The sequence below is a fragment of the Buteo buteo genome, chromosome 10 (genome assembly GCF_964188355.1).
Source record: "Buteo buteo chromosome 10, bButBut1.hap1.1, whole genome shotgun sequence".
In the NCBI taxonomy this organism is placed as follows: domain Eukaryota; kingdom Metazoa; phylum Chordata; class Aves; order Accipitriformes; family Accipitridae; genus Buteo; species Buteo buteo.
In genome coordinates, this window is record NC_134180.1 from 7,922,527 (window position 1) to 7,946,343 (window position 23,817).

At 54.0% G+C, this 23,817-nt stretch overlaps 3 protein-coding genes across 5 annotated transcripts in view; all 3 read right to left on the minus strand.

Annotated features, from left to right (window-relative positions):
- The window catches only part of DNM3 (dynamin 3), a 190,188-nt gene extending 184,643 nt beyond the window's left edge, over positions 1-5,545 (minus strand). The window contains 2 exon segments of the mRNA XM_075038434.1: positions 5,116-5,326; positions 5,329-5,545. Of these exon segments, the coding sequence (XP_074894535.1) occupies positions 5,116-5,326; positions 5,329-5,530 (413 nt within the window). The 5' untranslated portion in view covers positions 5,531-5,545.
- Positions 5,546-12,058: 6,513 nt separating this feature from the next.
- METTL13 (methyltransferase 13, eEF1A N-terminus and K55) lies at positions 12,059-18,847 on the minus strand. Of its 3 annotated transcripts, none has more exons than XM_075038435.1 (8): positions 18,533-18,741; positions 17,335-18,082; positions 16,388-16,587; positions 15,601-15,796; positions 14,625-14,768; positions 14,205-14,417; positions 13,317-13,448; positions 12,059-12,811 (listed from the first exon to the last, which is right to left on the minus strand). In XM_075038435.1, the coding sequence occupies exons 2-8, from the start codon at positions 18,038-18,040 to the stop codon at positions 12,537-12,539; spliced, it is 1,866 nt and encodes a 621-aa protein (XP_074894536.1). In that variant the 5' UTR covers positions 18,041-18,082; positions 18,533-18,741; the 3' UTR covers positions 12,059-12,536. The 3 variants fall into 3 exon arrangements, with proteins under 3 accessions (XP_074894536.1, XP_074894537.1, XP_074894538.1); XM_075038436.1 differs by having other exon boundaries at positions 18,511-18,721; XM_075038437.1 differs by lacking the exon at positions 14,205-14,417 and having other exon boundaries at positions 18,533-18,847.
- Positions 18,848-19,131: 284 nt separating this feature from the next.
- Positions 19,132-23,247, minus strand: ITPA (inosine triphosphatase). The gene is made up of 8 exons (XM_075038438.1): positions 23,133-23,247; positions 22,981-23,038; positions 22,832-22,896; positions 22,002-22,075; positions 21,145-21,176; positions 20,282-20,397; positions 19,697-19,773; positions 19,132-19,378 (listed from the first exon to the last, which is right to left on the minus strand). The coding sequence occupies exons 1-8, from the start codon at positions 23,193-23,195 to the stop codon at positions 19,258-19,260; spliced, it is 606 nt and encodes a 201-aa protein (XP_074894539.1). The 5' UTR covers positions 23,196-23,247; the 3' UTR covers positions 19,132-19,257.
- Positions 23,248-23,817: the final 570 nt, after the last annotated feature.

Genomic DNA, 23,817 nt, shown 5'->3' on the forward strand with positions numbered 1-23,817 from the left:
TCAGTACCTCGATGGATTGAGCTTCCAGTAACAACTGCCACTGAATTTGTAGCATCAATTTCTCAGAAGGCACTCAAGACCAGACCAGGGTTTTTTGAGGGTTGGGTTTTTTGCAGGGTTTTGAGGTTTTTCTGAAGTCTAGGTCTCAGACTTCAAATATTAAGCTTGCGTTCACTAAACCACTACAATACCCTAATCATACATAGTATGTCAAAGTTAAATTAAGAGCATATGTATATGTATTCTTGCAGGTACACTTTACAAAAGTGCTAAGTGTTACTTACTGATTTAGCATCTCTGTAAACTGCTTGATATACTGAACTTAAACGCCAGAATATAGGTCAGGGGTCCCTATTACAGAGTATGGCTTTTCTTAAAATAGAAGAAGCTGTTAATTGGTAAAATTTAAATGCCAGAAATAAGAGACACAGATCCTCAAAGTAGTTTTAGAGAAAAACTTTTACTTCACATGGGGGGGCTGGGGGTGGGTGTGTTGAAATCAGCATATTTGTTTGCATGTCTGTTCTTAACTACACATTTGCTTTACTTTGCATATCTGAATTCTCAAGACTTGACATAAAAATGAACTTAAAATCCACAACAGAGTTACATTTAAGGACAAAACTAGGCCATCTATATCCCATCTAAATAGCCAAGTTTGTTCTGCAACCTCTAAATGTAAAAATGTACTTGGGGAAGAAACCTAGATGAGCCGCTGTCTCATTTGCTGCTGTTTCTATTTAATGGAATACCCAGAAACAATTCTTGCTTTCAGTGCACCAGAGTATTTTGATAACTAGACCAATATGTTCAATACAGCTGTACAATGGCTTAATTAGTCAGGAAAAGGAGTGGCTGACTCTCATTTCCAGAAGATTCTTAAGATTAAAAAAAAAAAAAATCCACTGCACCACATTTCAGTTTGTATCTCCAACTGCTTAGCTTTTTCATGCCTGTTTCAAAGGAGAATTTTCTGTAAGAAAGTTTTTCTGTCAATGACTAGTAACTAAAAGAATAAAATATCTGCACCAATTTTAACTATAACTCCCACAGGAAGCATGCAATCTAAGTAAGCATCTACTTTCTTTGGAGAAATTCTGTGCTTCAACAGCCAGTTTTAAAGTCCTTTCTCTTCCCCTAATGACTGAACACAGCCTTTTCACAACCACCATCTCAAGCTAAAAAGAATGAGCTGAACACACAAGGAATCATAATTTAAAAAAAAAAAACAAAAAACCAACAAATTAGTACATATGTCATAATAAATAGCTATACAACATGCAGTGGCCGTAAGATTATCAAAAGCATCTCAGATCAAAAAGCTCTAAAGCTTTATTACAAAACCAGACCTCAGGCTCTTAAAACAAAAGTACTTGTTTGATTATGACTGACAGGCTTACAATCAAGAATTCACATCTTTTATAAAACAATTATTTGGCCACATGCAGTTTATATTACATTAAGCAGGGAAGGAAGTACAGAGCTTTCAGCTTTGAAATCTAATTATTAATTTCTTGCTATTTGTAAGAATAAAACAAGGTTCTAATTCAAATCTGGAGAAAGAAGCCCTAACAAGTTAAAAGCACAGATGGCAAGCTAGTTACCTCAAAAGCCCATTTGGATATATGAAATAATAGAAAATGTTTTCTCTCCAAATACAGTTTCCAGGGATTGCTTCCTGCCATTAGTTTTCTTTTAAGTAACCCTATTATTATCAAAAGCAAGATGTTTAAAAAGCACAAACAACATATAAGCTGATGGTCCTGTACTCATCTGTAGCAAAGGACCAAGATGAGGCGAAATACCTATCTCCCACTGGCAATCTCTTGGTATTAGATGTTTGCCTCCCCTTTGTGCTTTTGCATCTCTCTCCCACCAACTTCTACCAGAATACCGCACTAGATCCTTTGCTTCAAACACTGGCTCAGTATTTTAAGCGTACGTTTACTTCTGTTACAAAGAGAAGCAGGTAAGAAGAACATTTGCTCTTCAGACAATACCATTTCCTCAAACGAGTGCCATGAGCTCCAGTTAGGAAGACATGAAGGTCTAACCCACAAATGGAAATGACTGTTGTTCTGACATGCTCTCTGGAATCTCTGTTTCCATCTAAATATAACCAGAGTCCTGAGAGGAAACCCTTCAAACACAGTCATTGACTACCAAAAGAAGCAGTCTCCTTACACACAGAAGAGCAGTAAGTGAAGAGCAAACTCTCCAAGTACCAAATAGTAACAATAATGGCTAAATTGAGAGATTTGACACTGCCCCACTCCAGCCTTGTTCCAACTTACAATGTAGTTAGGCTCCATAAAGAAGCTCCAACTGATACCACCTGCAAGCTAGAAATTAGCTTTCCTCTGTCCAAGTGTGTGGGGGAAAGTCATCCTTGCACAAGCAAAGACCCTGTGAAGGACTGAAATGGGCACAATGGTCTAGAGACTACAGGCAGCAGAGAACACCAATCTGAACCTAGAGTTAAGAAGAACCTTACTAACTTCACTAGAGCTCCACTAACAAATACTCAGGTTATCAACCAACAGCATGTTTGTAGCAAGACCCTGCCCTCCACAGGGAGGATAGCATGCCTTCCTCTTACGAATTACAGTTGTTCCTGAAGAGAGGAGATCTTGAATGTCTCTCTGAAGGCTAAAAGTTCAAAATCTACTAATGACAATGATTCATGTGGCAGATAAAAATCCAACACACCAACAAAAACCCCAAACAAACAAACAAAAAAACCCCACAAAAACACAAAGCCAAAAAACCCAAACAAGAAATCACGAGCATTAACGCTCAAACTTCAGAGCAATGCTGGAACTATTTTATTTTGATGTGAATTTCAAAGCTGGTTTACTATTAGTTAATATTCGCCTTGTGGTTAATCACACACATCACGAATGTGCCACTAACAAAAAGAAATGAGTGCAGCATGTCTCTATGATGACACATGCTACCTCTATAAGCCATATTAAGACAGATGCGTATCTAATAAACCTCTTATTTGCAGAGAGCAGCTTCATTATCCTGTAAAAACAGGAATGTCCAATGGCTTACTAAAAAGAGCCATAGACCATTTTGCCTGCTGATCTGACAAGCACAATGTTCTTCCGATCTCCTGGATATTTATTAGTCTGGTTCCGAGGGTTCACAATCAAGTTCTCACAGCTTAGCAAGTACATATCTGCTGACTACACATACTTACTCAGTCTGGAGAAAAGGCATGAATAAAACAACTGCTTAAGTCTCATGGAATAGGTCTGAAGTAATGCATTTTAATGCCACATTTGCAATAGGCTCCAAGCTTGCAAGTAGGGAGGCACTACAGATCAGCTGATACTGTATCTCAAGAAGTTTCTGAATAAAACAAGGATGTGAAACTCTGAGATGGGGTTGAAAGAATCCAAATTCCAGCTCCCATGTGACAGAGACACCCTGGTGCTTCACAGTAGTCTGTAAGGTCTTCTCTGAAGACACTCCCTTGCAGTGTCTGCAGGCTGCATGATGAATAACTGCACAGGTGAAAAAAGTCATTGCCCTTAGCTTTTCTTCATAATTCTTCCTAGAAATGTCTACGTCCCACTAGTGCAGCTGGTTCCAGCCTCTTGTCCAAACGGGCCAGATTAGAACAAACTGTTCATTTTCACCTTTTGCTCTAGCCAGGCAGCAGGGGCAGGAGTGCACTGCACTGGAAGAACAGCTCCACCTGCGGATCAGATGGAGCAGATCCCCCTAGCAGGGGAGCAATAACAAGCATCTGGCAGCAGTAACCTCTTCCATCAGCACAGCTGGATCCAGAGAAAGACATCAGCCCACAGCCCACCACACTCAGCCCCGATTCCAGGTGGATGCCACCCCAGACAAGGCTGGGGACCAAAATATCCTTGTTGACAAGAAAGGTGAAGATGCCTTTCCTCCTCAGCACATCTGCTTTGCACAGCTTTGTGGACACACAGATCAAAAAGTCAAAAGGTTACAAAAATACTTTTTAAAGACTTGTTTAAAGAAAACTGTAATAATTTGATAGCTAATAGTGATTACAAGGATCTAGCTTGTGCTTTTGAAACTCAAGAGACTGGCAGTAATGTCGACGTCAGTAGTTAGCTACAATCTTCAAGTAGAAAGAGGAAGAACTGATGTTTAACACAGTAAGTTCTGAAGTGGAGATAAAGAACAACTGTCCCCCGCTCACCCGCAGCCCACTTTTATATTGTGTATCAAGAGCTACTGCAGTCTGACACATGGCCAGGTTGTGGAGAGACACAGCACTTAATATTACCTTTAACGAAGATCTCCGCACATGAAAATTCCCCAGTCACTGACAATACAGCAGTACTTTTGATCCTATACGCAGAGGCTAACGACTGCAGCTACACTCTGAAAACACCACCTCCCTCCAGGAGCCTGCAAGCTATTTGCGGCAAACGCAGCAGGAACTTTATGAAAACAGCACGTGAAGTTCATGTTTACCTCAGCAGATCTTCAGAGACGCAGTCTGTCTGCTGAAAGGGCCACCTGAATCATTAGGCTTCCCCCCTCTTCCTTCAGTAATTTTTGGAAAAGGTGCTAATACCCATACGCGCCTTAGGACCGCACGAAGTCTAAGCAACGGTATGAGAACCATTAACCGGCCAGACCCAGAGCTCCCACCGTAATTAGGATTTGGGGCTTTAAACACCATTTTTCCCCAGACGGCGGTTAACCCCCCGACACACACCACCACCACCACCACCCCCCCGCCGGGCACACGAACGCCCTCACACCGGACTCGCCGCCGCTTCCCCGCAGCACGCACATCAAGGACGCTGCCGTGACAGGGCCCGCCTCGCCCCCACCTCCGCGGCACCGGGGGGGGGGGGGGGCACACCGAGCACCCCCGGACGGCGCGGAGCCGGGAAATCGCCCCCCCCCCCCCCCCCGCCTCGTACATCCCCGCTCGCAACCGGCCTCCCCCTGCCGCTACGGGGGGGGGGGGGGGAGGAGGCGCGACGCTGCAGGGGAGGGGGGGGGCGCGCGCGGCGACCGTTGGAAGGGAGGGGGAACCAACCGTTGGGAATAGCGCGCGGGGCGGGGGGGGGACGGGACGCTGAGGGGGTGTCGTGCCCGCCGCCTCACCTGGAGACGCAGTTCTCCAGCACGGAGCTCTTGCCGGCGCTCTGCCCGCCCACCACCGCGATCTGCGGCAGGTCGAGCAGGCAGCTCTGGCCCAGCGCCGCGAAGGCGTCCTGCAGCCGGTTGACGAGCGGGATGAGCCCCTCCATCCCGCCGCGCCGCGCCGTCCCCTCCCCGCCTCCTCTCCTCCGCCCGCCGCCGCTGACAGGTAACGCCGGCGCACTGCGCATGCGTCCCACCCCCGAGCCTGGGGGCGGGGTCTCCGCGGAAAGGCCACGCCCGTGCCCGGTGCGGCCACGCCCCCCCGCCCGGTGCCGGTGGGCAGGGCAGAGCCCCGGTGGTGCGGTACCCTCTGCCCTTTCTGCGGTGGCAGCGGCCCCTCCGCTGTCCGGCACCGGCTGAGCCTCTTGCCGGTCATCGGCACGGGCCAAGCAGCTCGCAGGGAGCATCCGCGGGGTCCTCCCGGCAGCCTGGAGCCTCCGCTCACCCGCTGCCCACTCGAGCGGCTGGGTGGGCTCGTCCCCAAATATCCACACATGGACAAGCAGGCCTCGGGGCCCGGACCCTTGGGCGCGAGAACCACGGTTTGCCCAGATCTGCGCACCCACCCACGAGACCACCGTGCTGCCCCTCTCCCCTGACAGCCCCAACCCCAGCCGGCCACCCCGTTTTGGTGGCAGAAGGGGCTGTGGCATCCCCCACGAGCCCCCAGCGCAGGGCCGTGCCCGGCTGTGCCATCCTCCAGCACCCAAGGGAGGTTGGCATGCGTTCTTCCTCTACAAGTTTGGCACCAAACTGGGAACAGGGTCAAATCGGGAGCACACAAGGGAGCTGGGGTCCCGCTTGCCGGCATGGGACCTGGCAGACAGCTGGCTTCAGCACTTCCCAATCTGCCGAGCAGGGTATTTTGGAACAGCCCCAGGGGCTGAATTCTTCCTGGTTCCCGCCTGCGATGGGAACAGGAGCAGCAGGAACCATGATCCATCCCTGCAGCACATGAGGGGCCCTGGCAAACAGCACCGAGGCTCAGCCACGGGGCAGAAGCACTGCCAGGGTCAGACACGCATTCACCGGAACCGTGTCAGTGCAGGCCTGAGAAGCTGGGTCCAGCAGGGCTGGTAGCAGGTGGGTGGTTCAGGAACAGGCTGGGAAAGGATAACAAGGTCTGAGCCATGTCATTGCAGTGGGTTCAGTTAAAAATGCATACTGGGGCTGAGCTAAAAGCACAGGCGAACAACAGAGATGAGATTTATCTGTGATTACTGGCAGCAGTCACAACACAGAAATATCCAAAACAGAGGCTTTGGAGTCCTGCAACGATAAAAGTTATCCTCTGTATTAAACCAGACACCAGCCTCGCTCAGTGTGAAAAGCAAAACAAAAGGGAACTGCGAACATCCCGCAGGCTGACAGATACTAACAATCTGGAGGATTATCAAAACTTCTTGGCCAGAGCTCTCAATAATTCTAAAAAATTACTCTCTACGACAGACTGACTTCTAATCCTGGAAACAAACGAACAGTCTGCTTTAGCTCTGGCTTAAAAGTTTTTAGTCGGCATAACGCAGATGGCTTCTCTAGCAGTGGCTTTGCCACTGCAGTTAGATCACCTCCCCAGCATCACAGCCTCTGGGAAAAGCCTTGCGATCATTTCTATCTAGATGGGGCCTGGGGGTTATTGACATAATTATGCCAATTAACAGCATGATTACTTTTTTTCCCACTCCTGAGCGAGCAGGCTATGCCAGGAAGCACTAGAGTAGCTGCCTGGCCTTCCTCCAGTTCACGGGTTTCTATGGAGGCTGGAAGTCGGGAAGAACAGTATCGCATTTTGGCCAAATTCACCCTGTCTGAGCACCAGAGCACTTTGTGCTGCCCCAGTGAAATAACTAAGATCAGTAGAAAAGCAGCCTGGAGATAGGATTGCATCTCCACAAGAGATTAACAAAGATTAAAAGAGGCATGATGCCTTGGGAGCAATGCTATGCACACCTTTAAATTGATTACCTAGGAAACTGTCCTTTCCATTAGGTCTTTAAGTTACATCTTTCTTTGCTTCCACAATTAAAAAAAAAAAAAAGAAAACATCTATGATTAGGAAAAGTTTTAGTTATTCCCCCAAGTCTGGGAAGTTTCCAAACCAAACTATTTTGTCTCTTGAAGCCGAGTTAAAGCTGCTAAGTGACCACACTCACCCTGTGGCTCCATTGCTCACAAGAATTCACTCCCCCCCCCCCCCCCAAAAAAAAAAAAGCCACAAGCAGCCAAGTATAGATTTCCCACCTCCTGGAAAAAGCACGAACATTTTCATTATGCATTCCCCTGTTATCACAAGGGTGCTCATTTTTCCAACAACTCAAAGAGAACAGTGAAGAGAGGAAGGGCACTCGAGCATATCTTCAGGTCTCTGCTTTTTCTGACTTCTCCAGGCAGCTTGCTCCAAACCCCCGCGCAGAGCCCAGCCTGGCTTTCTGAATTTGTTGAGACTCAGAGTCGCTAAACTAAAGGAAACAGGGTTAGTACTAGCAGAGACCATTGCAAAGCTTCTTGTAATGAATAACCCTGAAAAAAAAGACCCAAACCAGCATCAGGGAACCACGCAAGAAACCGTTTTCCTGGGGAGCACCAGGCATGACCCCCAGGAGCAGAGCGCTGCGTTGCTCACCGGTTAGCCAGCTAAACGTGCTCTGTTTTTACCCTGTGCTCAGTTATGCCCCATGATATTTATTATTTCCTTTTGCCATGTGACAGGCTCAGCAAGGAGAGAAGACCTTTGCTGACCACCATTCCCTGGTGCAGCAGGAAGGGTGCCCTGTTGCCCAGGGTGGCACGCCAGCACCCCCGACTCTGTCAGCGTGGTCTGCTCACTTCCAGATGTCACCAGCTCCAGCGCAACCTGCCTGGGGCCCGTAGCCCTGCCAAAGCATCCGGTGCATTTCAGATCAAGCCTATGGACAGCAGGTTTGTCCTGCCCTGACTTCCAGAAAAATATACAGCAAAAACAGTCTGGCTTCAGGGTGCAGCATCTGCAGCATTTCAGCCCACAAACTTACCTACAGACACTTCTTCCTAACCAGGCAGCGTGACATTAAAACTGAGGACATTTGGATCAGGTCCCCAGCCTGCTTTATAAACACGTACCAGTGCAATTCCCTTCATGAAAAATGGGTTATATGTAAACTACCAGAAAGGAGATTTGCAGATGCCTGCAGTGAAGAGCCAGGCACGCTCCCCTGCCAGGAGAGCGGGCAGGACCCCAGGGGAGCAGAGCACAGACAAGGCTGCAACCTCCCCCCAGGGAAGCATTTAGAAGAGGCAGGCTCCTTCACACATGATCTTCTTCTCTCCAGGGACCTTCCTCACCTCCTTCTTGCTTCAGATACAAACCCAGAGTCTTGCAGAGCTTTTCAGGCAGCTGATCGGCACAAAGCAGGAGGCGGCGTGGGCACAGAGCCCTGTGCACAGGAGAGCTCCCAGGACCTCAGCAGCACCTGGCTCCGCAGTGCTGGCATGAAGGTGCTGGTCAGCATTATGCCTGCATATCTGCCAGGAGGAGAACTCAGACCTTGAAGCTGCGAAAGATAGAATTAAAGCCAGTGAACGAAAGCCAGAGTGGCTGCAGAGCTGTGATTAGAAGCAGTGGCTGCAGCATTTCCCCTTGTAAAGAGGAGGCGCTTTCTCCTTCTCCCCTGCAGCCTGTGGCACTGCTGACTCACGGATCGCAGGACAGCAACACCCCAATCCCTGTCCCTTCCAGCGTGGTGGCCTCTCTCCTGCCCTGTGACCTCCAGCTGCATCCTTTAGTTGAGTGCATCCAGTTGCAGGGTAGAAGAAAGCCACCGTGCTGCATTGCAGCCCACAGACATGTTTTCCTGCGGCCCCGAGCAATCCGGCAAAGAGCCATGGTCCCTTGCTGCAGCCTGGCAGCATGCCTGCTTCCTTGGTCACAAAGCCAGGCAAGCCAAGTGCTTCTTGGAGGGAAGATTTCATGGACAAAGCACTTCCCAGGTACTTCCACCCTCCAGGATGTGGCTGTCGCAGCCCTTGCTGTGCTGCAGCCCTTCCATGCCCAGGCGGCGGCAGCAGCAACATTACCCACCAGCAGGGCCAGGCTCACCAGGGCAGAGCTCTTCCCAGCTGCAGGGAATCAGCCTCAGTGCTTACTCCCCGCAGCTTTTATTACTGAAAAATCTCTCCCAGCTGCTTGACGTACTTTCAGCTGGAGGCAGTATGTCCTCCATCCACCCCCACTCTCTTCCTGAGAACCCAGCCACTTCCAGTCCTTCTGCAGAGTAGGGATCTGGGCTGTGACACCCAAGGACATTATACCATACGGGTTATATGTGTGGCATGCCACCGCTGCCTGCCACATAGTGTCACTGTCCTGCCAGCTGCCTGGCCACACAGTCACCCTGGGCCAAAGAGCCTCCATGGCTGGGCATGACCAGCTGCATCCCTCTACCCAAGATCATGAAACCCAGGGCTGACCTATCAACTCCCAGCGCCTCACTCACTGGAGCACCAGCAGGACATGGATGCGATGCTCCAAGAAGGATTTGGGCTGGACCAGACCAAAGCATGCCCAGCTGGCTACAGCCTTATGCCTGAGCTGTGTGATGAGTTACGCAGCCATCTCTTGTTGTGCTGGGAAATCCAGCAAGGAAAAAAGTCAACATCTCAAAGCCAGCAGAGGTTGCTAAGTGACAGCAGTGCTTGTTTCTATCCCACCACTTACAGTGTGCCTACGCTGCAAAGGAAGGAAGTGAGGAGTAAGGGATGTAAACATGAGTATATTGCCAAAACACTCAACAGAAATGCAGTTGCCAAACATACACATTAGCTGCGTGTTTTGGCTGCCAGGAGAGAAATATTTACCACACATCAATTATTCCAGACTCAGAGCATTTTACCTGCAGAGGAGGATGTCAGGTATTTGCAGCGCTCATGAATTTGCCAATTTTCCAGCTGAAATGTATTTCCAGACCAAACTTGTAGGGCTGTCAGTAGCTGCAAGGACAGCTGCAGTGAACTGAGATTTCATCCTTACGTTGTTTCTAATAGATGGCTTTTGTTTTTCCACCAGGATGTGGCGTTATGCAGTGATTAGGAAGCACAACAGAAAGGCAGAACTGGACAAGGGAGAGATGAACGCAGCCTTTGTATGAGCTCCTGGGGAAGAAAGGAGATGGTTTTGGTAAAATAAAGGGCACACACACAAACCTATGTCATTGGAATTATGTTGAGAATTGAAAAATAAGTTAAAAATAGACTAAATGCAGCACTGCTGATCCAGTTGAGAAATTTGCCATTGCTAAGCTGGATGGATAATAAATATCTTTCAGAAAAGTGCTCATCACAGAGGATCTTTAGAAGCTAACTGTATGGGGGCAGGCAGATTTCCACCCAGCTCAACCTCCAGCTTTGTCTCTCCCATTGACCAGTGACCACATGCTGCCCCAAAACACTATGGCGCAGAGGAGCAACCAGGTGGTGAGCAACATACGGAGGGCACATGCCCATGCTGCCATCCTTTATCTGAGGCAGGGAGCAGGCCAACCCTGCTCTCCAGAGCCTGGGAACCATCAAAAGCACTTATTTTAAAAAAGCATCTGCTCCCTCTGCATAGAAGGAGGCCAGCCCAGGGAGAAAGTAGGGCACTGATTTGTCCCTCTGTGTGAAGGGGAATAAGGCAGGGAGCATCAGAGAAGGGATCTGAACAGAGCAGTTTCTGAAGCAGAACCTGCTGGCAAATTAAAATTAATATATAGCCACAGTCGCTGATTGGAGGGATGTGCTTGCTGTCGGCACAGCTGTGGTAGTACCTTCTGGGCACAAACAGCCCTGCCTCCTGCATTGGTGCGGTGGCCATGGTCCCCACCAGTTCAGGGGGTGAAAGCCCCTGGGGTGTCTTTTCCATGGCCCCTGCAGGGCTGGGGAACCACAAACCCTCGGGCTCATGCACCCTCTCACTCAGCTTTCCAAATGAAGGAGGATTTCCCACAGGTGGAGGAGAGCTGGGTCCTACTAAGGAGAGGCTGGTGGGACAGGGTGCGCGAGCCGCAAAGCTGGCGAGATGGCTCCAGCAGCGATGCTGAAATGCTGCTGCTGTTGCCTCCACACCAACAGCTAGGTAAGAGCCCTCCCAGGTGCTGTTACCACCCTGGGCTGTGGCAAGGTGGCTAAGAAAGGTTTGCTTTGGGAAGCAGCTGCCAGAAAAACGTCTAGATGTCCCTGCTCTGGGTGCCAGTGGCAGAAGGGAGCAAGCGGTGAGGGTGTGGTGGCAGTGGCAAAGCATCGTGGTGCCCAAGCAGGTTGTCACCGTGATGGCTGCAAGCTGGTTACTTTAGTACAATGTCTCAGATTCATTTTAGTACCAGCTGTTGCAGGAGAGAAAGACAAACCCCCCAAAATGGCTTCTGATGAATGTGGGAGCACCAGTGGGTCAGCTGCTCTGTAACCAGCCAGGACGCATGGGTCTGCTCTTTAGCTAAACCTCGCAGGGAGGCACCAGGCTTTGAAACCCTTGGGACAGACAAAATAAGCCACCTGGGCAGGAATAGGGTGCTGTAGGAACACCCTGCTGGGTATTTTCCTGCTGCTTTTTCATCCTGCAGGAAGGCTGATCTGCACTGGGTTGGTGTGCCCAGGGGTCCGAGCACAGGGCTGGGTCCCTGCAGGCCCAGGGGTGCAGCAGGGAGAAGAAGGGTTGGGGGCCCAGGGGGTTACAGGTCCCAGTTCACAGTGGCAATTGCTGGAGACATGCAGAAGAGGGGCAGGCACATGGCAGGGGTCCAGTTTCGGGAAGGCAAGTGGGGCTGGGGCAGGGGCAGTGGAGTACAACGGGCAGGTGCCTGCCACCAGGACATGTCCTTGAGAAGTGGAGGAGACCATACCTTTTCCAGGGGTGCTGGGAGCTACAGAAACAAGCCTGGCAAAGCACCACGGGCCTCAGAGCAGTCCTGAGCACTTTTATTTTCACAGCTCTCAGCCCACCCGAACACATCCACAACCAGGCTTGGGGCAGGGCTGGGGCTCTGCACAGATACCAGCAACCAAGAATGCCGTAGATGCAGGGAGAGGCAGCATCGGAGGGAAGGAGCCATCCATGATGGAAGGGAAGGGCACAGTCAGAGGGATGTTTTTCCCCCAATGGGAAAGCAATGGGGACAGACCCCAACCCACAGCCCTGCCAGACCCACAGCACCTTCCTCCCCTTGCTGCACAGCCTCCCATGGTCCCGGACCACTTCCCGGGGAGCCGCGCTGCAGGGAGCACCTCTCTGCACCAGTCCCATCCTTCAGGCAGACTCAGACCACCACCAGCCCCCCAGGAGTGGCAATCCCAGCCACAGGCATCCCTCCACTGCAGGGCCGCAGCACCCATGCAGGGACACCTCTCTTGTTCAAGCAGCATCGAGGCCCCTCTCAGAGGATCTTGATAGCCTGCAGCATGTCTGCCAGCACGTACGAGCTGTCCCAGGGACGTCCAGGCTGCCGCAGGGCACCCTCCAGTGCCCGGGCGCGTGCCTCCAGCTCTGTGGGGTCCTGCCGGCCCTCAGGGTTGGGCTGGCAGAACAGGATCTCATTGACCTCCTCTTCGATGCGGCGTGCATAGAGCAGCGGGAAGACCTCCCTGAGGGTGGCTAGGACAGACTCCTTCAGCTGGGCGTCGCGGCACACCAAGTTGAGCACGAAGACTCCTGCAGCAGGGTGAGAGGGATGGGAGTTCAGACCAGCCCACATACACCGCCCTGCTCCCCACCTCCCTGTGAGAATGCAACTGAATCGGTGCCACCATGGTGCAAACGTCTGCCCCGCAGCAGCACGAGGAGTACCAGCAGCCCCTCCCCGGTGCCCTTGGCCCAGCGCCATGTCCCCGCTGCCACGTGGGTCGTAGGTGGCCACACCATCTGTTCCCAGGTACCACCTACACCCTCTGCCTTCCCACAACATTTCCTGGCCCCCTGGAATGTCTCAGCCTGCCTGACCCAGCAGTACCACAGGCCACCTGCTCCACCCTGCTCCCTGCTGTCACAACGCCCACTGAAACACCCAGATCTGGGACCCACCAGGAGCAGCGGATGCCACACAGCAATCCTGGCTGTGGCTGCTACTCTCCAGGATGAGAAACGGCAGCAGAGCCCCATTATACTCAAACCCCACACAGGCCTGGCCGCAGGGACATGGACAGATCTCCCCTCCTACCTTCTGGCTTAAGGGTGGTTTTAACTTTCTGTAGAAAAGGCTTTTCCACGAAGGCTGGGGGAGGGCAGCTCATCCCCACTGTGAGGTCTTTGCTGTCCACATCGAACATGATGGCGTCATACTGGGCTGGGGCTGCAGGAAGGAGCACAGAGACTTGTTATCCCATGGGACAGAGATGAGCCACACACAGTGGGGAGGCAACGAATGGGGTGGTCAGGACAACCCCTCTGCTATGTTACAGCTGCTTCTCTCTCCTCCTGGGGTTTCTCTTTCCAAATGAAACCCATGGCAGCAGCCCTCGGTGCTGGGGGAGGCAACAAATCTAAGGTCCCCTGCACACATTGGCAAGGACAGGCCTGTGAGCTGCAGAGACCTGTTGAGGCTGGAGCTCGTGACACATGTGGGGAGCAGCTCAGAACACCTGGCATTTGTTTTCAAGAGTGAACGTTAGAATTTGTTGTGCTGCATGTTTGCCAAGCCTTTGAAGAACTAGTTTTACAAGGTCAGGTTGGAGGATGGCCTTGTGTACGCCTGGGAAGATGTGGCTGAAGACAGTCATGAGCGTGTATGGAATGTTTTTATCTTTAACTGTTCCGAGGACTGGCAAACATCCCAGCTGAGCCAGATATGCGCTCCTATGCTAGTAGTATTGGCTGCATGCTGTTAGTTCTTTCTGGATCTTTGTTGAAACATACATAAGTTTGATGCTTTAGTGAAATAAACAGAAACTTGTACAGATAGCTTGAGTAGTTAATTCAGTTGTCGCAACACATGGCAGGAGATGGGCAGGGATGGGAAGCAGAGGGTGAAAGAAGTCCAGGGCTCTGGTCCCCAGCACATCACCCACTGGTATCGGCAGGGTGCCCGGTATGTTCTGCGAGGTGATACCTTCAGCTGCCAGCTTGGCCACGTAGTCCAGGCCATCGGAGACATGCACCTGCATACGGTCATCCTGGGAGAAGCCAAACCAGCGTGTGGCCACCTCCAGCATGGAGGGGTCAATCTCCACCACGGCCACGTGGGCCTGTGAGAAGTAGTCGTGGATGAAGAGGGGCAGGCTGCCCCCACCAAGCCCCACTACCAGCACTGTCAGCAGGGTTCCTGCCAACAGAGAGCGCCTGGGTGAGCCACCAGGACAGCTGTGCCCACACCACCCATCCAAACCCCCCCCCCCCAAACCGCTTTGGGAAGGGCACATGGGGTAGCCCAGCCAGGAAAGCCCTTCCCCAGGGAGCTGGGGCATGGGGACACCCACACGCCTGCCCCACACCTGCCTTGGGCACAGCCTCCCACCACCAGACTTGTCACCTGGGAGGGGATTGGGGCCTCCCAGCAGGCAGAGCCCTGCAACCATGGCCTTGTGGTGCTCACAGCACAGGTAGCTCTTGTCGATGGCTGCGGGTGGCTCAGTGGGGCTCAGTTTCTTCTTGTCCTTCCTCCGTTTCTTCTGGCCTGAATGAGGAGGCATTAGCTGGTAAGGCAAGGAAGCAGACAAGGATGCTTTCTGGGGACTAGCCACCCCCAGCCCGTCCCACCCACAGGGCAGGCAGCAGAGCCCAAAACCACCCCCAGAGCCACCCCCAGAGAAGGCAAGCAGGTCCCAGCGGGACTTTTATCTTCCTCTCATATCAATCTCTCTGCCACCCCAAAAAGTCACCCTTGGCCCCCGCCCCTTCCTGGCTGCCCGACTGTCCTGGTTTTGGCCAGAATAGAGTTAATTTTCTTCACAGTAGCTGGTATAGTGCTGTCTTTTAGATTTAGGACCAGAATAATGTTGATAACACACTGGTGTTTTCGTTATTGCTGAGCAGTGCTTATACAGAGTCAAGGCCTTTTCTGTTTCTCACCCCACCCCACCAGTAAGTAGGCTGGGGGTGCACAAGAAGCTGGGAGGGGACACAGCTGGGACAGCTGACCCCAACTGACCCAAGGGATATTCTATACCATATGACATCATGCTCAGCATATAGACTAGGGGGATGTTTGGAGTGATGGTGTTTGTGTTCCCAAATAACTGTTATGAGTGATGGAGCCCTGCTTTCCTGGAGATGGCTGAACACCTGCCTGCCGATAGGAAGTGGTGAATGAATTCCTTGTTTTGTTTTGGTTGCGTGCATGGCTTTCGCTTTACCTATTAAACTGTCTTTATCTCAGCCCACGAGTTTTCTCACTTTTACTCTTCTGAGTCTCTCCCGCATCCCAAAGCGGGAGGAGTGAGCAAGCGGCTGTGCAGTGCTTAGTTGCCAGCTGTGATTAAATCATGACACCCACCTGCCCCACATACCTGGGAGAGGCATGGGGGCCAGGAGCCGAGCCTCCGACTGCACCACATTCCTGTTGCGGAGGAAGATAAGGCGTCGGAAGTAGAAGGTGCCATCCCCCTTCACATCCTCGATGACATACTCCCCGCTCAGGGTGCTGGTGTCACGGTGCCGCACTGTCCGCACCCCGATGTCCCCTCCCACGGACACGAAGGGCACCTACAGGGAAGACAGAGACCAGTGCAAGGAAGAAAAGGCTACAGGAACAGATCCTGGTATTCCTACTGTCCTGACCAGGGCTAAAGAGCTGGGACAAAGCAGATATGTTGTGGGAGCAGCAGGATGTGCTGTAGGCAGACACAGGGCAGCTAGGGACCAGTGCATGGGACACCAGGTTCCCCCTGCTGTACACGTGTTGGGGTACAGGGAGCAAACATCCCAAGACTTCTTGCAAGAGCTCAGATTTGGGGAGTTGGGACAGAAAGGAGACAGAAGGGACAGGAGAAGTTAAAGCCAGGATTAAGAAGGGGCCAGATGCTCTCAGGATTTCGGGATGCCTGGTTTTCTTGGGATGCTGGGTTTTGGAGGGCAAGGACTTCACACTGAATCCTGCCTCCAAAGCAAAGGCAGCCAGGTGGAGGGAAAAACCAAAGGAGCTACACCCGAGGCCAGCCTCCTCCCTGCCAAGGCAGCCAGCTCATGCATTGCAGCTTGGTCTCCCTTGGAGAAGAGGGACTCGCTGCTGGCAGAAAGCCAGCCTGACCCCGGTTTCGGGGAAGCCAAGAGAGAGGGCTGGGCAGCGCGGCTCACCTGCTGCCGGGCAGGGAGGCCCGGTGGGGCCAGCTCCATCACCTTCCCCGACAGCTCCGCCTGGATGCCAGCCATGCCCTCGTAGTGCTGCTCCCTGTGCAGGGCCACAGTGACCAGGCGCCTGAAGCCTGCGCTCGTGGCCAGCTGCCTCCGCCCTTCCTCCGTCCCAAAGAGCCACTCGGTTTCTCTGCCCTGCGGGACTGCAGAAGGGGCTGCCATCAGCCTGGGCCAGTCCCAGTCCCCGAGCAACCACTCCAGCCTCCAGGAGGTGAGCCACAGGGAACAACAAGACATCACAAGGAGGTACCACTGCATGCCTAGAGCCACGCTCTCCAACCATCAAGAGAGCCAGGCCTTCCCTGTTTTGGGCAGGCTCATGCAGTAAGGTGGAAAAGCCACATCTCATAAGAAACGGGGCATCCAACAGCCTCACGACCTGTCTCCAGGCTGTGGTAAGCCCCAGCTTTTCAGGCGCGCAGAGAGGGAACAGCGCTGCTGGCAGAGCCTGATGCATCTCCCGCAAGGTGCAAGTGCAAAAGCAAAGCACAGCCCTGAGCAGCCTGGCCCTGGCAAGTCAGGACGTCTGCACAGACCAGTGACACCTTTCTGGCTGCGTCTGCTGCACTCTGGCTTTATGCAGTGACATGCTACGGTGGCTGTCACCAGCATCAAAGCAGGAATCACCACCTTGGAGGCAGGGCAGGCAGTGTCCCTCTGCTGCCAGACAGGCATCTGCTCAACCAGCAAGCTCCGTGCCAGCTCTCTGCTTGCGCCACCAGGCAAACACACGTCCCACCACAAAGTCAGGACTAAAACATCAACCGAACCCCACACAAGCAGGTTATTTCCCTCTCCAGCCCTGATTTCAGCGGGGCCAGGACTGCTGGCCGTTTTGCAGCTCCTAGCCAGAGCACCATCTCATTGCAGCCACGAGAGGCTGTACTCACTGATGAAGATGGCGAAGTGATTGTCCCGGGAAGGTTTCACTGAGGGGCTGTCAACCACATGCAGTGTGTAGCGAGGCCTCCCACTCTCTTTGTCGCACAGATCCAGGGAAACCTGCTCCCCGCAGGGGGGTTTGCTCAGCTGGCTGCAGAGCAGGGCATAATGCTGCCTGTCCTTCACCGCTGCCACCAGCCGCTCCACGCTCTCCACCCGCATCGGCTTGTCCTGCTCCTCAGGGCAGATCTCCAGGATCTGCGGTGCCGAGCCAGGAATCTTCCTGAACTTTGTCATGACATAGACAAAGACTGGTAGAACAAACTGCTGCTTGTCCCTGCTGCCAGCCACCTGATGGACACGCACGACCCAGCCTTCCTGGAAGAAGTATTCCACCGCTTTCTTCAGCACATGGGCTTGAGCCAAGGAGACGCAGAGGTAGCGCCCACCCACTTGCAGGACCCGGCTGATCTCGGCAAACATCTTGTCCACCTTGGCCAGAGTGGCCTCCTCTTCGTCAGTGAGGATGGCATCCAGCGTGCCTTTGTCCAGGACCACCTGGAAGTGGGCATCAGGGAAGTCCATCTGAAGCATGTCCATCAGCAGGTAGCTCATCTTTGGCCTCTTGCTCCTGCTCCGCTCTTGCATCTGACGGATCACGGCGTCACTGACGTCGATGTTCACGATGTCCTCGCACATCCCCACGTCGTACATCTGCTCGCTTAGCTCCGAGTTCCCGCAGCCCACCACCAGAACCTGGGGAGTGGCACAAGCGCAGCATGATGGTGAGAACGCCCTGGAAACATGCCCTAAAGCATTTTACGAGCAAATTATCAGCCACGGCCACGAGCCTTCTGTGAAATCCACACCCGCAGCACCTGCAAACCCACCCCCTGGGGCCCTAAGACAACATTTCTGTACAGAAGAGTCACACGGGCACAGAAGCGATGCATCTGCTGCATCTCTTTTCGGGATGATCCGGGAGTTTTAACCCCCAGAGCTCCCCATCCCAGGGCAACCCGGGGGTCTCTCCTGTTCTCTCGCTACCGCGCACCGGGGGGCTTCGCATCGTCAGCCTCAGCCCACGATGGCAGTTTACACCGGAACACGACGGCGCAGGAGGAGCCCGGCGCGGGGGCAGGCCAGGCCCGGGCGCAGGTCGCTGGGCTCCAGACGGGGCTCACCTTGTCGCGGGGCCGAACGTACTTGTGCAGGACGGGGCAGAGCTCCGGGAAGGCCCCGTACCACTCGAAGGGCCGCTGCCCGCGCTGCCGGAAGAACCGGTCCCAGTACCGGGCGGAGCCGAACTCCCCGGGGCTCCGGGGCAGCAGGTCCATGGCGGGGCCCGGCCGCCTCAGCCCCGCTGACCCGCCGCCGCTCCCGCCGCACGTGGCCCCACACCCGTCGCGCCCGCTGACGACATCCGGGTGCGCCGCGCTCCCACTGGAGGCGGCGACTCCGGAGCTGATTGGCTACCTCTCTCTCTCTCCCCGCCCCTCCTCCCCACCGGCCGCTTCCCATTGGCTTAACCGCTCCGTGCGGGACAGCGCCCGGGGCGGGAAGCCGGTTCCCCGGGGCGCTGCCACCGCGGGCGTAACAGGCAGCGCCGGGACCCGGCGCTCGGCCCTACCGAGGTGTCTGCCGTTTCTCCAGGCAGAAAGGGCGGCAGGGAATGCCCGGGCCGGGGCCCTCCCAGAGACACAGCGGCCCCTGCAAGCCCGCCCCGCCCCGCGGCACTACCGTGCAGCCTAAACAACGCAGACCTGCTGGGCTGCGCCGCGCTTCTGAAGCGACAAGAGCAGAAGGGGGGAAAAAAGGGACCAGTGGCTTCGAAAGGAGCAGCTTTAATGGCAGCCCGCAGCGGAGCAGAGCAATCCCGGGGCCGGGTGCGACACGGACAAGACAGGGGGCCGGCAGCCCGGGGGGGGTGGCTAGCTGGGGCCAGCGCCGGGCTCTGTCGAGTTGCTCTGAAGAAAGAAGGCAGAGAGTTCGCTCAGTGCTCGGTAACGGTGCGAGATCGAGTTCTTCACTGCCTTGGGCAGTTCGGCGTAGCTGGAGGGGAGAGAAAGCGCAAGTCTTGGCAGCAGAGACACTACAGCACGCGTGTCCCTCCCAGTCCCCAAGAGCTGTCCCCCTGATCGCCGTCCCCCTGATCGCCTGCAGCAGGGCATCTGTAGCAACACACTGGCAAAGCCAATGACCCCCACCCTGACCCCCATCCCAGCCCGGGGGTTCCCCATAACCCACCACGTTCAGATCCAGGAGGGCGTTTTCTCCCTGCCACCCTTCCTTGTAAGCAGGTTCCTCATGACGCGCAACCTCAACCTTGGCTTTCCTCGCATAACGAGCTGTAGGTAAAACACCACTTACGTTTGGCTGTAGCCATCTGGCTGAAAGCAGGGATCCCAGCCAAAATCTCGAGGGCCTCTGGGCTCCACTATCAGCCCCTGCCACGAGAAAGCAAAAAAGCCCCATAAGCTGTGGTTTCACAGCACTTCCCTCACAGTCGCATTTCAAAGACAGATTGAAGAGCTACACGCAGCCATAGCTCATGCTGTGGCCACCGCAGGCTCGCTGCATGGTGCTGTCCTCATTCCCAGGATGCAACCGAAATTAGCAGCCCCAAACTCAGTGCTCCATCACACTGCCGTGTTGACAGCCCCTCTACCCCCACTCAATTAACAGAGCTGACAACTGCACTCAAATACCATCCTGCCAGAGGAAGACGAGGGGGCCGAAGAGATGGAGGTAACATGTGGAGTTCGGTGCGTACAGGTGGGCGAAAGGGCTGCAGCACTCAGCGCCCGCCGGCTGCGGTCTTCCTCACACAGAAGCTCCGAGGGCGTTCAGTGACCCAGGGGCTAAAATTGTCCTCAACAGAGCCAACGCTGTTACGGAATTCACATTACAGCCCTCCTCCCGCAGCGTGTTCCCTTCCCCAGGCACAACACCTACATGAGTCTGGCCTTTGAACAGCTTCACCGGCTCCTCTGGGTTTCCAGTACTGAATGCAAAGGTACAGAGAGCGTAGGCAGATTTGTCTTCAAACCCAGCCAGCAGCTTGTACAGGCCTGAGCGACAGAAAGGATCCTGGTGTTACTGCCTTTCCCTCGGAGCGAAACACACCCACCTAGAGACGGATCGAGGGAACATCCTGCACTCACATCCACAAAGGAGAGGAAGAACTACAGGAGGTGACAAAGCTCAGGCACAAGGATGCTCTTGGCCTGGTCCCCCGTATCACTGAAACCAGCACCACAGATCTAACACAGAGTGATCTGCAGGACCCCGCTATTAATTTGGGAGGAGAAGCAATGGATGTGCAGCACCAAAGAGGACTAAAGGCCACTCTGAATTAGCGTGATTAACACTCATGCTCCCGATGCCAGTGTGGCATTTGCAGTCATGCTCTTAACAGTGGGATCAAAGGCAGTCGCTGCAAAGCAGGGGAGGTGAGCATTAGTGCAGAGGGGCTTGCACAGAAGACAAAGGGAACAGCAGGTCTTCCACATCACACTGATGACAAATAAGAAGTTCCCACAAGCCCTGCCACCAGCCTGCAGAGGCAGGAGTCTGGGAATCCAGGGACGATGCTGAAGCTACCGGAGAAACAACACCCCGTGAAGAAGGGCACAGAACAGGCTCAAGGAGAGAACACGAAGGGACAGAGCTGGACAGACAGGAAAGGGACCAGCTATGAAATGGGCAGCGCGGTGGGCAAGCATGCTCAGCAGAACCCAGCACGGGCAGGGATCCATTTCATTTGGAAAGGACCTAATTACGAGTTACGTGCAGAGCAGTAACACGGGAGGCAGTACCTTCTGGTTTGAGTTTTTCCAGGAACCATTTTCTGAAGGGGGAAAAAGAGAGGCAAGATTATTACTCAGAAATATGGGCATCCTTGAGGCATTGTTGCCTACATTTTCATAGCCCTCTGAATCCCTCTTAAATGTGCTGTCAAATCACCTCATTCTGGACTATTCACCAATAACGACAGACTTGGCTCTTAAACTGAATGAGACACAGCGATAACAGCAGTGGGGTATTTAATTTAGTGCAGAACTGGAGTCTACGTGAATAACCCAGTGCTTACTCGTGAGCACTGACGTGCCGAAATACATTTCTCAACGAAACTCAGTCACAAGTTACATCCAGTTCTAGTGTCAATTTCATCATATAAAGCTTTTATGTCTCTACTTAGCTCAGCAGGATAGTTTGGAAGAATTAATCGCACTAAAAGTTAATTCCAGGAACTAAGGCAGTGTTTTATTAGAGGAGTTACACTGTAATGTAATAATCTTCTTATTGGCTGCATTAAAGCAGTCCCTATGAGAACCTATAGGATACTCATCCAAGCATCCTCCTGAAACGCATGGTGCCTTAACTATGCAGAGCCCACCGTGGGGCCAGGTTCCCAAGCTGGCTGCAAGAGCAGGTACAGCATATCGGGAGCCAGAGCCAACAGTTCAGGTCTGTCTCTCTCATCCTGCACCAAGACTTACAGCAGGACTCAAGGAATCCTGGGGTGCAGGATGAAGCTGAGGATACAGACCAGTGATCACCTCCCTGAGCCTATTGCTCCTGGTGCCTGGAGAATCCCCCATGAAGCACACCATGCCAGCCTGCGCGCCTAACTCAGGAACAAGAAAGGTGAAGCAAGTTTGCTCCTACTTACATGTAGGGTCCTGGAAGCCCCCCCAGGGCATTGAAGCACAAGCAGGTATCCTCTACTATAACAGGTCCTTGAATCTACAGCAAAAGCCCAAGAGATGGAAACATTAGACCTAGAGGAAAGCACTGCCTCCAAACCCATTTTCTTGCTCTATCCTATTCTCACGTTTCCACAATAACAGGAACTTCACAAAAATTCACCAGCCATTAGAGCTCTTTACCTCAAAGGCAATCCACACCAGACAGAGACAATCAAACCCATGCTCTCCCCAGGCATGCCAGAGTGGCTGAAAAACTGTAAGGAAGATCTCACATGGAGAAAAATGAGCAGAGCTGAACACCCCCTGCCCTCCTGGGGAACAGGAATGGGAAAGCCTGTGTCCTGGAGGCACGCCTGCATTTTCCTTGAGTTTCAACCCTCACTTAGTTCTTTTAACACCCATCCCAGAGACAGCTCTGGAAACTGATCCATCAGAAGCTCCAGCTGACAGCAAACTCGGTGTCCTGCAGCTGCTGGGGCTGGACTGAAGGAGCTGTCATGTCCTCCTGCTGCTCGAGGGACACAGGAGGCCAGAGGAGCAGCAGCAGGACTGCCTAAACACTGTGTCACCAGCAAGAATCCACCATCACCCAGTGTAGGCCAGGAACAGCCGGCTAATGGGAGTGCAGCAAGGCCAAACCAGGTCTGGACGTGTCCCCGACTTTCCTCAGGACCGGTCCGGATGCTCCAATGCCCCCGGCTGCCTCCCCCCGCCGGCGCTGGGTTCCCCCGCAACTCCCGCACCCACACCACCGCTCCGACCGGCGGGAAAGGGGAAGGACAAAGCGAACGACCTGCCGGGCGGCTTCGCGGCACTTCTGCACGGAGATCTCGTCCGGCTCCCCCTGGTACTCCGGCACTGGGGACAACAAAGGCCGGCGCTGAGGTAGACGGCCGGACCGGGCCGCGCCGCTGCCTCCCCCCGGCCCCGCCGCCAACTTACGGTCAATTTTCTTCGCCACCAGCGTGTAGGGAAAGGAGTCCCCGAGGATCTGAGTGACCTGAGGAGGGAAACCCGCCCGTCAGGACCCGACCCGGCCCCACCAGGCCAGGCCAGGCCGCCGCTACGCGTTACCAGGCAACCGCCCCCCCCACCTCCTCCAGCTTCTTGGCGTTGCCCGTCACGAACACCACGCTCCGCCGGGCCGGCGCCGCCATCCTCACCCCCGCGCCTGCGCGCTCAGCCGCCAATCAGCGCCGGCGGCGGCACGGCGCCCAGCAACGCCCAGCCAATAGGGAGGGCTTCCGCCGGTGCCTAAAGGGAGGGCGCTGGCCGCTCGCCGCGGTGCGCGGGGCCGTCCCGCAGAGTCTCGCGAGAGCTGCTGAGGCGGCGGCGCGGTGGGCGGGCGCGGGTCGCCATGGCGACTGGGGCGCTGGAAAGGCGGGGGCCGGGCCCACCCCTCGGGGCCCTGTCCGCCGCCTCAGGCCCGGCCCGCAGCGGGCACCGGCACCTCCAGCGGCCGCCTCCCTGTTTACTTCCTCAGCGTTTGGCAGCCGCGGCCGGAGGATCCCTCTCCCTCTTTTCCCTGAAGTATAATCACGTCTAGCCGGGGGAATGGGGCAGGGGAGTGTGCTCCAAGCTCTGCTGCTGTTCACCTCCCGACCTCTGGCGTGTCTTTGCACTTTCTGACACCAGATTTCCTATGTGGGAGCGATCAAGTTCCATCTTCTTGAAGGTAGATGCAGGACCAGCTGGCAGCTGTAGCAAAAACTCCTGGATTCGGGAGTCAAGAGTTAGTCCCTGCTGCCAGTGTGGAGCCCTAGAGGAACGGGTGAGTGA